This window comes from Lutra lutra, chromosome 7 (assembly GCF_902655055.1).
Source record: "Lutra lutra chromosome 7, mLutLut1.2, whole genome shotgun sequence".
NCBI lineage: Eukaryota > Metazoa > Chordata > Mammalia > Carnivora > Mustelidae > Lutra > Lutra lutra.
Genome location: NC_062284.1, coordinates 100,618,753 through 100,633,643, shown reverse-complemented (window position 1 = coordinate 100,633,643; position 14,891 = coordinate 100,618,753). Strand labels below are relative to the sequence as shown.

The window sequence follows — 14,891 nt, the reverse complement described above, 5'->3', positions numbered from 1 at the left end:
ATATCTTAGACTCAGTAAATTATAATCTTTTTGCATAAATTGTTTTTAGTGTAAGAACTTATAGTTCTCTTTTATGTTGACATCCTGGATGACTGTTCTTCAGATCAGCCATATAAAACATTTATTTCCATTTTGAAAAAGGGACTCTTTGGAAGTGGACATTCCTCAGCATGCTAACGTGGTCTTCAGAAGAGCAGAAGAGGTTAGTTATTTTATGTATTGCTCTACAATGTCTACTTATTTAAAGAAAGTTCATAATGTGGTCATAAAATAATATAAGCTAATTATAGAAAACAAATTCTATAAATTGCCACTATTCAAAGATTATTGCTGTTAACATTTTGGTGTTCTTTTTTTTTTCCCATTTGTTAGTCTGTCTCTTTTCTCATGTTCATAAATATATATATATATATATATATATATATATATATATATGTTTTTTTTAAAGAAAATTAGGATCATGCTATATATCCTACTTGTCACATAAAATTATATCTAATTACTTGCTATTGTGCTATGATGCCTGCCTTTGTACACTGTTTTGAATATCACTGGTTCTTTCCTTTGGCTAAATTTCTGGAGTGAAGTTTGTCAAAGGAAATGGGATTTTTTAAGGCTGTTAGAATACATCGTCAAATTGCCCTCGAGAAACCAGCAAGATATGGAATTCCTTGTTGCTCATACATCTTGCCACTGCTGAGCATCATCATGTTTAAAAAAAAAATCTCTATCCACAAAGTTCCTGTTTTAATTTGCATATTTTTGATTACTAGTGAGGTTGAACATTTTTTAAAAGCTTATTCCTGTTTATTTGCCTTTGTAAATTTCTGTTAATGTTCCTTTTTCTTAAGTTTCTTAAATTTTTCTTAATTATTAAGAACTCTTTAATTCTGCACATTTCAAAATATTATATCAATATGCTAAATAATTGATGTGTTTTTGAACTGCCAGTTTAAAAATTTTTTTTTAAATTGACCTAAGTGATCTCTACACCCAACATGGGGCTCAAACTAATGATCCCAAGATCAAGAATTGGGTGCTCTACCGACTGAGCCAGCCAGCCAGATGCCCCTGAACTGCCTGATAATTTAAACTTAAATTCTCTTGCCTAGGGCTATGGCATGAATACCAGGTCAATGGTTAGAAGACTGGATTCTGTTCCTTTGGTTCTGGGACTGGATTAATAAATCACTTCGCCAAGCTCAGTTTTCTCATTTGTGAAATATTCGCAAAACCTTCCCTTAAAACTTACAAGAAATTTATAAGACCCAAATAGGAAAATACTTTGAAAAGCATAGTATTGTTCAAATGTAGTATGGGGCTAGTATGCTCTGCTTTTTGGCTAGGTCATGGAAAGAGTATTTCTGAAGCTGTTTTTTTGCTGATAGGTCAAGATCCTTAAATAAGAAGTTATAATATTTATTATTAGGAAATAGGTTTTTTGGAAAAATTAAAATTCATGATGGTTTCTGAGTTTGATGTCTTAAATTATTAAAATACAGTAAAATATAGTAATTGCTAAAATATAGTAATATAGTAATGTATAACATGCGGTAAGATAGGTAATAAGATAGCTATCTCTGTGAAGATATTTTCTGTAAAGGATAGACGAGTCTTTTCTATGAATCTCTTTATTAAAGTCAGTGTAATTTTTTTTTAACCTTCTCATCAGGGCAATAATGTTCATTCTGGGTTTGTATAATCATTCTTTCTCTCTCCTTTCCAGGCAAAGTGTTTGAGGGTCCTTAAAGTATAGAACTGGTTGCATAGATAGTATTGTATGCTTATATTACTGTATTATAAGCCTTGTATAGTGAGTTTAAAACATATCTTTTAGTATTGTGTTAGTTCTTCAGAATTTTTTTCCTAGGGCACTAATTAAGAGTTTATGCTATAGAATCTTACTGCCTAGTTCAAATCCCACTTTGTAACTCTGGGCAATTACTTGACTTCTATCTCTCTCTCTCTCTCTGTCTGTCTCTCTCTCTCTTTTTTTTCATTGTAAAGGAGGGTTAATAATAATACCTACTTTAATGAGTTGTTGGGTCAGTATATTAAAAGAAATAATGGAAAGTGCTAAATTAGCACAGGATCCAATACATTTGTAAGCACTCAATAAATACTAATACTCATCCATTTATCCTTTCCATAAGTATTTATTGTGTACCTGCTTTGTTTCAGGCACAGTCCTAGGCTGAGGATATAGCAGTGAACAAAAGCAAGTTTTTGCCCTCATGGAGTTAATATTCTAGTGGCAGGAGACAAATACAAAACCAGTATAGCTAGAATTTCAGATGGTGTTAAAGACAATGGAAAAAAAAATTAAGGTAAGGTGAGAGAGTAGTCTTGGAAGACCTCACTGATTAGTAACAATAAAGCAAAGGAATATGCCTGTGGATATGTGGGGAAAGAGTCTTCTAGACCGAGAGGACACACGTGCAGAAGCCTTGAGGAGAAGAGTTGTTTGTGTTTCAGCATAGTATTATGAGGGATAGTGTTAATGCCTAGGATATTTCTTAGTACCTGAGTTTTTAAAAGCCCTTTTTTAATTCCTTTCTTCAGAGACTTTTTTTTTTTTTAAATATTTTATTTATTTATTTGACAGACAGAGATCACAAGTAGGCAGAGAGGCAGGCAGAGAGAGAGAGAGAGGAGGAAGCAGGCTCCCTGCCGAGCAGAGAGCCCGATGTGGGGCTCGATGCCAGGACCCTGGGATCATGACCTGAGCCGAAGGCAGAGGCTTTAACCCACTGAGCCACCCAGGTGCCCCCCAGAGACTTTTTTTTAAATAAAATCAAACAAACTGAAAAGTAGAAAAAAAATGAACAACCATATACTTACTACCTAGATTCAGCAATTAATATTTTATCCTATTTGCTTCACCTGTCACTTTTTTCTGAAACATTCCAAAGAATACTTGATATAATGGCATTTACCCATAAATATCTAGCATGAAACTCTAAAAATTATTGTTGTTCTTCTCTGTATAACCACAATCTTATCACACTTAACAAAATTAACAGTAACTTGTTATATCATAGTGTAATCTTATAGCCAGTTCCACTCCAATTTTCTCGTCTTAAAATTATTTTCTATAGATGTTTTTTGTGAACCAAAATTTAGTTAAGGATTATGAATTTCATTTGGTGTGTTTCTTAAATGTCATAATGTCTTCTTTTCCCTCATGATAGTGCCTTTTAGATAAATGGGCCAGGGTTTCCATATTCTGGATTTGTCTGTTTCCTTTTGCTTTTGTCTGCCTTGCTCCTTTGTTCCCTTATGTTTCCTAAAAACTGGGAGTCAGATTGCCTAGCTCCATTAAACATTCTGGGTAAGAATACTTCACACTTCTGGTTCATTTGTATTTTATCTTATCCTAACGTGGAGGATGTCTGGTTTTCTCACATAATGATGCCACCTTTGATTACTGAATTAAGGTAGAGACAGTTAATTCTCTCCATCATAAGATGCATTTCCCTTATCCAATTAGCAGATAAACTGTAGGTAGAAATGCAAACAAAACCACTAGAGATACCAGTACTTACCCCCCAGAGTGGCTAAAAATTTAAGAAGTAACAATAGCAAGTGTTTGTAAGAAGGTAGAGTTACAAGAACTTTTGGTAGGAGTAAAAATTAGTACAATGAAAATTGGAAAAATATCTGGCAGTGCTTCCTAAAGCTGAGGCTACGTATATATCATGTGAACCAGCTGTTTCATTCCTAAGCATTGCCCAGCAGAAATGTGTATACACGTGCACCAAAAGACAGCTATAGTAATGTTCCTAGCAGTTAGTATTTATAATCGTCCAAAGCTGGAAATAACACACGTCCTTAAGCAATAGAGTGGATAAACACAAACATGCATATGGTACATACTAGTATATTCATATAATGAATTCATCATTGGAAAAGAATAAACTGCTTTTGAATGTAACATGAATATACCTCACAAATAGTGTTGAGCAAAAGAAGTGGTCACAGAAAGATTATAAGCTGTATATAATTATATAAATTTCAAACTGGCAAAATTTATAGATGGTGATGAAAGTCAGCATAGTGATTACCTTTGGGGGATGGTGATGACAGGGAGAGGCAAGGAGATGGCCTCTGGGTGTGCTGGTAATGTTCTGTATCTTAACCTGTGTGGTGATTATATAAGTGTATCAGCTCTGTAAAAATTCATCAAACTATACACTTACAATTTGTGTTCTTCCTTTGTGGATATTGTATTTGAATAAAAATGTTTATTACCACAATATCTATGTATACTCCAAACAAATTTGGTTTGACTTTAATCATTATACATTTTAACCCCATTATTATTTCCACAGAAGTAACAAGTTGCTCACTTTATAATATTAAAAAGATGAATATGTGATATCAAAGAACAAACACACTTTAGAGTTATTTTATAGCTTTATTCTCATGCACAGTTACAGTCAAGAATGATTTATTAAAATAATCTAGTGGCCTAAAATTTCATGTTTTTAAGATGTGATAGTTGGGTATTAGTGAAAGAGATTTCAATGGAATAATCTCAGTGGGTTAGATTTGGTATTCTTAAAATACCTGGGGCAAATTGTAGTTTTAAATGTTTTTAGCTAAATTTTAGCAGAATTATTATAGGATGAGATACTATTTTGAATATATCTGTGGAATATCTAAATAATTTTGATTGGTTCTGTTTATGATTAAGTTGTGTGTGTGTGTGTGTGTTCCTTTTATATTGAGTTGGGACATACTGTTATGTGTGAAATGTTGCAGACTTCAGTATAATATAATTGTGACAGGCAAGTGAGACTTCTAGTTGTTTTTTGCCCTTTTTTTTCATTAGTATACACTATCTTTAGATAAAATATGCTTTGGATACTTTTCATAATGATTATGGAATTCCCTTTTTTGTTTTATTTAATTTTAAAACTGAAGTTCTAAAGATTTAGTTTCATTTTAATATCAAACAAGTAAAACTTTTTTATTAAAATGCTTTGATATATTTTTAGTCATGATTTTAAAAATGAATGTATTTCTAGGGAGTGCCAGTGGAATTTTTGGTCTTACATGATGTTGATTTAATAATATCCCGTGTGGAAAGTAATATGCACATTGAAGAAATACAAGAAGATGAAGATGAGGACATGGCAAGTCCAGATATGGGTAATAAGTTTTGTGATGCTCCTTCCCCCTCCACCCCCTATTTGTGCTTGGCACCCATAAGATCAGTGAAATTTCAGTGAATTAACTTTCTCATAGAATGTTTTGACAGTCAAGACTATGAAATATGAAAATACCTGGAGAAACCCATTTTGAATAATATCTTACCAAGTTAATTTGGTGGAAAAGGTAAGGATGCTATATTTTGTTGAGTGTAATACATTTCATTGTTACATGCCAGGCTTCTAGCTTTCCACATCTGTGCCTTTATCTTCTAAATCGGTTCTTTCAGCCCTCCTGGTCTCTTCCATGTTTAGAAAAAATGACCTAGGAGCCACAACTTGGTATTTTACTTTTCTTTTTCCTATTAGGATATGAAATTCTAGTAAATATTGTTGGATTTGTAATTGTAAATAAATCTGATTATTGACAGTTTGGGAGTAAATTTCAGTAACATTTAAAACTTCTTTTTAAACCCATTTCATTCCTTTTTATTGTACTTATTGCTTATGTTTTTGAAGTATTCTCTAGTTTCAAGACTATTCTCCTACACGTTATTTACTTTGATTGAGTTGGTTGATGTCCCCTTCATTTTGTAGATGAAGAATCTGTGGTTTAGCAGGGAAATGTTGGAAGAAGGGGACAAGAATGAATTAGAAAATAAGAAAGGGGGGCACCTGGGTGGCTCAGTGGGTTAAAGCCTCTGCTTTTGGCTCGGGTCATGATCTCAGGGTCCTGGGATTGAGCTGTATCGGGCTCTCTGCTCAGCGGGGAGCCTGCTTCCTCCTCTCTCTCTGCCTGCCTCTCTGCCTATTTGTGACCTATCTGTCAAATAAATGAATAAAATCTTAAAAAAAAAAAAAGAAAATAAGAAAGAACTGGAAGGAAATGAAAATATGTGAATAAGAAGGAAAAAATATAGTAAATAGGAAAATAGGCCTTTATTCATTTTGGTATTGAAGTTGTAACTTGTTAGTGTCAGGGAATGTGGTGTTTTAAAGTTCCTTTAAGTTAGTAGAGTATAACTCTTATGTTTCAGATTTGAACACTAAGGGAGAGTTATGTGACTGACTAGAGTCACATGGCTGAAACCCGCGGAGATGCACTGTAATTCAGATCTAATATTTTTATTTTATAGTATTAGAAATCATTTGAAAATAATACTCTCATTTGTAAATTGTCTTCCTAGATTCCTTTCTTTGTAATGTGTTATTATAAAGAATTATGAACTTAGCATAAAGTAGACAGGATAATAGAACAAATCTCCTTGTATCCATTACCTGGCCCCACCCAACCACCATCAATGCATGGCTATCCTGTTCCAGTCACTGCCCACCCCTTATTATTTTGTTGCAAATCCCAAATATAGAGTTTCATCCACAAAGATTTCCCTGTATATTTCAGAAATATAAGGATTCTCCTTTTAAAATGAACTTAATGAGCACTGGGTGTTGTATGCAACCGATGACTCACTGAATTCTACTTCAGAAACTAATAATAAGAGTATATGTTAATTAAATGGAAATTAAATAAAAAATTGAAAAAATAAAAATAAAAAATGAGCATAATTGGGGCACCTGGGTGGCTTAGTTCGTCAAGTGTCCAATTCTTGATTTTGGCACAGGTCATGATCTCAGGGTCATGAGATCAAGCCCTGTGTTGGGCTCTTTTATGTCTTAGAGCCTTCATATATATTTTTGCTTTTGCCTAAGACATTTTTCTAAAAAGTTTGGATTCTCTAGCTGGAAGGCTTTGGCTCTTCAGATCTGAATCTCCTTATTACAATGTCTCAGGTGCCATTTTCTTTCCTTAAACTGACACAATTTATAACTATGTGTTTATTCAGTGATGAGTTTATTGTCTGACTATTCTGTAAAAATAGGAGCTCTACGTGGTCAGGGACTAAGTCTGTTTTGTTTACTGTTTTCCCTACTGTCCATCACAGTGCTTGTCATACAGTAGAATTTGTATTTATATAAGTTATGCATTTAAATATACATTAATTTATTTTTTAACATTTTAGATATTCAAGATGATGAAGTGGCAGAAACTGTTTACAGAGATAGGAAGAGACGGTTGCCTTTGGAACTCACGGTGGAACTGACAGAAGAGACTTTTAACACGACAGTAGTGGCTTCTGATAGCATAGTGCTTTTCTATGCTGGTTGTGAGTATGAGTCTTCAGAGTCAGGGAGTATTATGTATTAGAGGATTCAAAGTGGGTGGATTTTATTTTTGCATTCTGTATATTGCATGTTGTAGAATGATATAGTGTTCATATGTCCCAACTAGACTGCACATATTGAAAGATTTACTAATTTACTAATTTAGAAAAATTACCAATTCATGCTGATGTTTTTAATATATGAACAGTCTTATGGATCTGTAAGAAAAAGCCCTTCAACTATTTTCCTTGCACTATGAGTGCAGAAAATTAGTTGCATTTAGAATCCTCTTAAATGATTGCATACTATTGGGTACCGTATACTAGAATATTTCTTATGAAGGAATAACAGTTTTGGGAAACCCTATAAATTAGTATGTTTGTAAATGTATAGGTGCGGATGCTTTGGAGATACGCATGTTGCAGTATCTGTTGAATTTTTTATTTTAATGTAGGGCAAGCTGTATCCATGGCATTTCTGCAGTCCTATATCGATTTGGCAATTAAATTAAAAGGTATGTAATATGGTATGCATGCTTATTTTCTTGATTTTAAGCTATAGCTATTTGCAGAGCCATCATGCTAAAGATGAAGAAAACCACGTAAAATTTCACTTTTTATATCTGTGTCTCCAACATTACATTAATGAACCATAAGTTTCAGAGATGCTCAGAAGCATTCATCTTGGTTCTTTTCATGGAACTGTCTTCAGTAGTAGGTAGAGAGCCTATGTACTAAGTAGTTGTGGCCACACAGTTAATCCAGTAATCATTTTGGCTGAATTCACTTAGCAAACATTTATTGAGTGCCTACTCTTGAGCCAGTTACTATTAAATATTAAATGAATACTAAATACACCTAAACAAAAATGGGACAGATAAGACCCAATCTCACAGTCTAACCAAACATCTAAGATCTCAGTGTTCTTAAAGCTGTTTAGTTAGCTCCTTATGGACTGGGATATTTCTTAATAGCCAAAGTCTTTTAACTGTTCTATGAAAACCTGATCCCAGGGGTAGGTAAATAAGAATTCAAGGAATAGACTTGAATTCAAGAAATGGGCTTGAATTCAAAATACCTATGCCATCGTTCTAGCAAAGACATAAGGAGAGGTAGGGAAGCATGTTAATAAGAGAGAGGTAATGATGGATTAGGATAATGTTTTATAATCATTTGAATAAGAATGCATCATGCTTCATATCTGTAATACGCCTTTTCCTACTGTTTTTCTTAGCTATTCTAATTAATTGAGCTTATTATTTTTAGCTACTTTAGGAATGTATCCACCATTTAGTTTTTTGGGGCACTAGCTTACAGGTTCTTTCAATTTTTAGTAAGTTCTTTGTGGGTAGATACCATATCTTGTACTTAGTTCACTGGACCTGGCATATTGACTTACATTGTAGAATATTTGGGGTTTAATAATTCTTGAATAAATGAATGAGCTAATAGTATATATGTATATGAAATTAATTCCAGAGAGTCAGTCCTAAATATAACATGTTCTATGGTAATAAAAACATAAGAGATTTTAAAAATCACTTTGAACCATTTTTCCTCAGGTCATTTCTCAACCACATTTGATCCAACTTCTGATTTCTTCATTACCCAAGTGAAGAGGCAATTAAGTCTCAGATAATGTAATTCCTAATATATTTTTAAAAAATCCTGTTACTCCTTTAGATTCTCCTTCCTAGTTGCAATCTATGGAAAGATTTAAATTTCTTTTTTTAGGTTCTCCAGCCTCATTGGCAAAAATTTAGGAGAAGGAAAAAGGAAGGGAGGAAAAATATAAGCCATAATGAATAAATAATAGGATAATGTCCCTGAATAATAGAATTATCTCCCAAGCCAGCCCATTTGTCAATACCAAATGAAATGGAAACAGATTCCTTTACATTCTTCTCTATTAATGAACAAATAAAGAGACTCCCAGGCCCCTCAGTGCAAGGACTCTGAGTGTATTTGTTTGTAGAATAAAAAAGCAGATAACCAACCCAAGACTTGATTTCCTTTTTCATTTAGGACGTTCTATATGAGTAACAATCCTTTTAGTAATTAGATAATCAGATAAAGGGACTGTTTTAGAAGTTCAGGGGGCTTAATGTAGAAACACATAGTATGGGTATGCTCTACTACCCCATACATACTATGCCAAATTGGAAGACTATTGTAATACTTTGGGCATTGGGTCCTATAACTTTTCATGTTGACTTCGTGGGGAAGAAGCCACTTCTTATCTAAGACGATGAAGAATATTTTATACTCAGTCACAAGGTGGCAGCAAATATCAAATTTTTATACCTACCCGTACCTAGTAGCTGTAGCTAAGAGAATCTGGGTTTGTTTTTTTTGTTTTAAATCTTTAAATTAGGAACACCTTTGGAAATTCATGCATTGATCAGGTATCAGGGATGTAATACTGCAGACATCTTAGACTCTACTGGCAGATGAACATGGAAAAGGGCCCCAAAAGTGGAGCAGCAAAGGAGCTGGGAAAATAGGCCAGTTGGGGAAGGGATTGCAAAAATTAAGGGACGAGAGGGTCCGGTAGAAGCCATTCATGCTGATGAGAGGTTAAAAAAGAACGGGCTAAAAATATTGTTAAGTCTACACAACTGAGTTTTCTACATTCATATTTACAAAATGTGCATTTCCTGCTGTTGTAGGCACATCCACTATGCTGCTTGCTAGAGTGAACTGTGCAGATTGGTCTGATTTATGTACTAAGCAAAATGTTACTGAATTTCCTGTTGTGAAGATGTATAAGGAAGGTGAGACCCCGGTGTCTTACACTGGAATGTTAGGAACCGAAGATCTCCTAAAATTTATCCAGCTGTGAGTACTCAGCTTCTCCCTAAGACTTCTACATTTTGAGGTCTATAAACTTAATTCCCATACTTTGTAGACACACCTTGAAAAGGTTAAGGAGTAAGGAAATGAGATCACAGGAGAAGGTGAAGAGAGCTTATTCCTTCACTTTGGGGGAGGTCGAGGTTGTGTTTAATGAGGGTTTTTTTCTTTTTTAAATTACAATAGTATTTGTCTTTATTTTGTCAGATATTTACCCTGTGGAATATAGTGTTCACCAGTGTCAGTATGTTTTATTTTTTTTGCAACCTGAAAAGTATCCTTAAAAATTAATTTTGAATATAGCTATCTACTCATTCAGCAACAGGATTTCATGCCCAGTGTACATAACATCGGCCCAAGAAGCAGAAGAGTATTTAAGTGGGGAATTACATAAAGACCTGATCTCCTACTCTAGTGTGTCAGTGCTGGGACTGTTTAGCCCAAACATGACAACAGGTAAGGAGTTAGGTAATAGTTAAAAACTTGATTGCTAGTTTTTTAAAAAATGAATTAATATCTTTTTCAATGATAGAGAACTCAAATTACAGAATTTTGAAATTAAACTTGAAGGAAAAAAATCCAAGATTATTTAGTTGTTAAATTTATTTTTTTTTAAAGATTTTATTTATTTATTTGACAGACAGAGGTCACAAGTAGGCAGAGAGGCAGGCAGAGAGAGAGGTGGAAGCAGGCTCCCCGTGGAGCAGAGAGCCCAATGTGGGGCTCAGTCCCAGGATCCTGGGATCATGACCCAAGCTCGAAGGCAGAGGCTTAACCCACTGAGCCACTCAGGCGCCCCAAAGTTTATTTATTTATTTAAAGATTTTATTTATTTATTTGAGAGAGAGAGAACATGAGGGACAGGGTCAGAGGGAGAAGCCATCTCCCTGCTGAGCAGGAAGCCCGATGCCGGACTCGATCCTAGGACTCTGGGATCATGACCTGAGCCAGAGGCAGTTGCTTAACCAGCTGAGCCACCCAGGTGCCCTTAGTTGTTAAATTTTGATATAATTCTTTCCCTCTTTTCTCTGTGTAACTATGTATTGTATATTTGTATATATTTTAATGTAATTGGGCTAGTGCTGTGTATCTAGGTTAGTATCTTGCTGTTTTAATTTAATATTACATGGGTGCTTTTTTCCCCTATGATTAATATTCTTCAAAATCATCATGGCTATGTATTTGGATGCATATACCATAATTTATTTAACTGTTTACCAACAAATAAGATCTGTTGTTTCACTTTTTTCTTTTTGCTATAAAGAATTTTTTAATTTATGCATCTATCTGTGGAATTTAGACTATTTAATGGGTATAGATTCCCAGTAGGAAGATAACTTTATGTTTTCTATAAGCTGTGTGTTGTATGTGTTATTCATTTTTAAAAAATGGGGTTATAGTGCTTGTTTAATGAATTACTATGAGATTTTTTTGTATTAAGGATATTAGATTCTTGTTATTTTGTTTCAGTTATTTCCCCCCAGTTTGGTTGTTAGCTTTAATAATTTTGTATTTAGCAGTTTAAAATTTGTTTTCAAATGTATTGATTTTGAGATTTATCCACTGATTTCAGTTATAGAAAATCTCTATCATCCTTATCAGTTAATAGTCACCTATATTTTCTTCTTGCTTTAATTTATATTTTTTATACTAATTTATATTGTCTTATTGCTTTGAATATTTTTCTTTTTTTAAAATGTTGATAAAATACATGTAACAAAATTTACCACCTTAACTGATTCAGCATATAGTTCACTAGTGTCAAATATATTTACATTGTTGTACAGCTAATCTCCAGAATTTTTTTCATTTTGCAAAACCAAAACCCTGTCCCTGTTCAACAGCTCTCTGTTTCCCTATTTCCCTAGCCCCTGAAAGCCTCAATTCTACTTTATATCTCAGTGAGTCTGACTTGTCTCTTATTGGCTGGCTTATTTCACTTAGCAGGATGTTTTTAAGATTGAGCCTTGTTCTATCATGTGTCAGAATTTCCTTCCCTTTAGGGGCCTATGGGTGGCACTGTTGGTTAAGCATCTGAGTCTCGGTTTGGGCTTAGATCTTGATTTGGGGTCGTGAGATAAGGCTCTGAGCTTAGAGAGGCATCTGCTAGAGTTTCTCTTTTTCCCTCTGTCCCTCCCTACTCTCTCTCTCTCTTTCTTGCTCTCTCTTCTCTCTCTCTTTAAAATAAATAAATCTTTTTTTTTTTTTTTTAAAGATTTTATTTATTTATTTGTCAGAGAGAGAGAGAGCGAGCACAGGCAGACAGAGTGGCAGGCAGAGGCAGAGGGAGAAGCAGGCTCCCTACAGAACAAGGAGCCCGATGTGGGACTCGATCCCAGGACGCCGGGATCATGACCTGAGCTGAAGGCAGCGGCTTAACCCACTGAGCCACCCAGGCGTCCCTAAAATAAATAAATCTTTAAAAAAAGGAATTTCCTTCTTTTTAAGGGCTGAGTAAAATTACATTGTATGTATGTAAAACATTTTATTTATCCATTCATCTGTTGACTAACATTTGGGTTGTTTTCACCTCTTGGCTATTGTGCATAATGCTTCTGTGAACATGGGTGAACATACTGTTTTCCCTAGTGGCTGTACCATTTTATATTCCCACCACTAGTATACAAGTGTTCTGACTTCTCCACATCCTCTCCAACATTGTTATTTTCTGGTTTTTTGATACTAGCCATGCTCATGGGTGTGAGGTTTTGATTTGATTGTGGTTTTGATTTTTACTTTCCTGATAAATAGTGATACTGAGCATCTTTTAATGTGCTTGTTGGACATTTATATCTCTTCTTTGGAGAAGTGTCTATTCAAATCCCATGCTCGTTTTTTAAGGAGGCTGTTGTTGTTGTGTTGCAGGAATTCTTTATTTATTCTGGAAATCAACCCCTTATAATATATATGAATTGCATATATTTTCTTCTGTTCCATAGCATGCCTTTCTACTCTGTTGATTGTGTTCTTTGATTTTTTTTTTTTCTTTTTTAAGTCTTTAACTATTTGGATATTTTTATGCATGGTATGAGGTTAGGGGCCAACTTTATTTTGTCTGAATAGTTAACAGTTGTCCTTTTTTCTTTCTTTTTTTTTTTTTTTTGATGCCACCATCACCATATTAAATCCATGTCTGTATTTGTGTGTGTCTCTGTGTATCTGTTTAAATATTTTCTATTTTATTCACTTTTATTTCCCTGTCAATACCTAATCTATTCATTTTTTTAAAAAAGATTTATTTATTTATTTGAGAGATAGAGAGAGAAAGCAAGGTGAGGAGCAGAAGGAGAGAGAGACAAGGTGGCTGTGTCCTGAGCACACAGCCCAACATGGGGCTCTATCCCAGGACCCTGAGATCATGACCTGAGCTGAAATCAAGAGTTGGACGCTTAACCGACTGAGCCACCCAGGCGCACCCTCTAATCTATTAGTTTTATAATACATGTTGAAATATATAATTGGGTCAACTCTTTTGTTTGTCTTTTATACATTTTCTTACTTTTTTTTGCCTGTTGGCTCTTCCAGGTGAACTTTAATCATTTATACATATTGTCTAAACTTATTTTTGTTTCTGTTGCTTGTTTTATGCTTTCTTTACTTAGTTTAGTCTACATGGAGAATGCTTCTTTTGGTTTTATTTTCCCCAGAGCCAGAGAAGATGTTCTTTTTTTTTTTTTTTTTAAAGATTTTATTTATTATTTGACAGAGACACACATGGAGAGAGGGAACACAAGTAGGGGGAGTGGGAGAGGGAGAAGCAGGCTTCCTGCCAGGCAGGGAGCCCGATGTGGGGCTCAATTCCGGGACCCTGGGATCATGACCTGAGCTGAAGGCAGGTGTTTAACAACTAAACCAGCCAGGCACCCCATAGAGAAGATATTCTTTAAAACAAAACAAACAAAAATATTAGAATCTATAAAATTAAAGACCATTTTAATGATTTTTGACTGCTTCTATGGAAGATGAGAATGCTTTTAATTTCTTCTGTCATTTTTTTTCTTTATGTGGGCCTCTATAGTCTTGTATCATTGATTCAAATTATTAGTATTACTGAACTTCAGTATTTTTGCTTTATATATTTCTCTTTCAAAATTTTTTTTGCATTTATATTTCCAACATTTTATTATGAAAATTTTCAAACATACAGCAAAGTTGAAAGATTTTATAGTGAACATCCATATACCTACCGTCTAGATTCTACTATTGGCATTTAACTTGTACTTGATTTAGCACATACCTGTGCATCTGTCCATCCTTCCACCTGTCAATTAATTCATCTTATTTTTGGTGCATTTCGTATTAATGTTTTTTCATTCAGCTTTGAAACAGCACTTATAGCAATTAATTGTTAGTTTTACATAGCATCATAGACTATAGTGTTCTTTTAATATCACAACTTCTCTATTTTTAGACTCTATTTTTTCTAGCTTTATAGGAATGGCTTTCAGTAAGTAGTAAAGGAAGGGTACACAGGGGTTTGTTTTGATTTTTCTAACCAGTATTATTGTTAGAATGTTATTCTCTTGCCTTCCCATATGGATAACTTCTTGAATTGACTGTGTAACAAAACCTTTAGTGTTTTTTTCATCACAGGTTAGCTGTTTGTATTTATCCTGCAAACCTGCCCCCTTATTTTTCTCTAATTTAAGATGAATTTCAAATTCTGAATAAAATCTTTTAAGGATATTTTTCTGGGAAGAGTATCCCCATGTAGCATCATATC

General features: G+C 34.1%; 1 protein-coding gene across 7 annotated transcripts in view; it reads left to right on the top strand.

Moving 5' to 3' along the window:
- TXNDC16 (thioredoxin domain containing 16) overlaps positions 1 to 14,891 on the top strand; it is a 109,417-nt gene that overhangs the window by 63,555 nt on the left and 30,971 nt on the right. For all 7 annotated transcript variants that reach the window (XM_047738158.1, XM_047738155.1, XM_047738156.1 and 4 more), the window contains 6 exons: positions 142 to 202; positions 5,031 to 5,154; positions 7,175 to 7,318; positions 7,771 to 7,830; positions 9,985 to 10,153; positions 10,488 to 10,624. In XM_047738158.1, the coding sequence (XP_047594114.1) occupies positions 142 to 202; positions 5,031 to 5,154; positions 7,175 to 7,318; positions 7,771 to 7,830; positions 9,985 to 10,153; positions 10,488 to 10,624 (695 nt within the window). The remainder of the gene's footprint in view (positions 1 to 141; positions 203 to 5,030; positions 5,155 to 7,174; positions 7,319 to 7,770; positions 7,831 to 9,984; positions 10,154 to 10,487; positions 10,625 to 14,891) is intronic.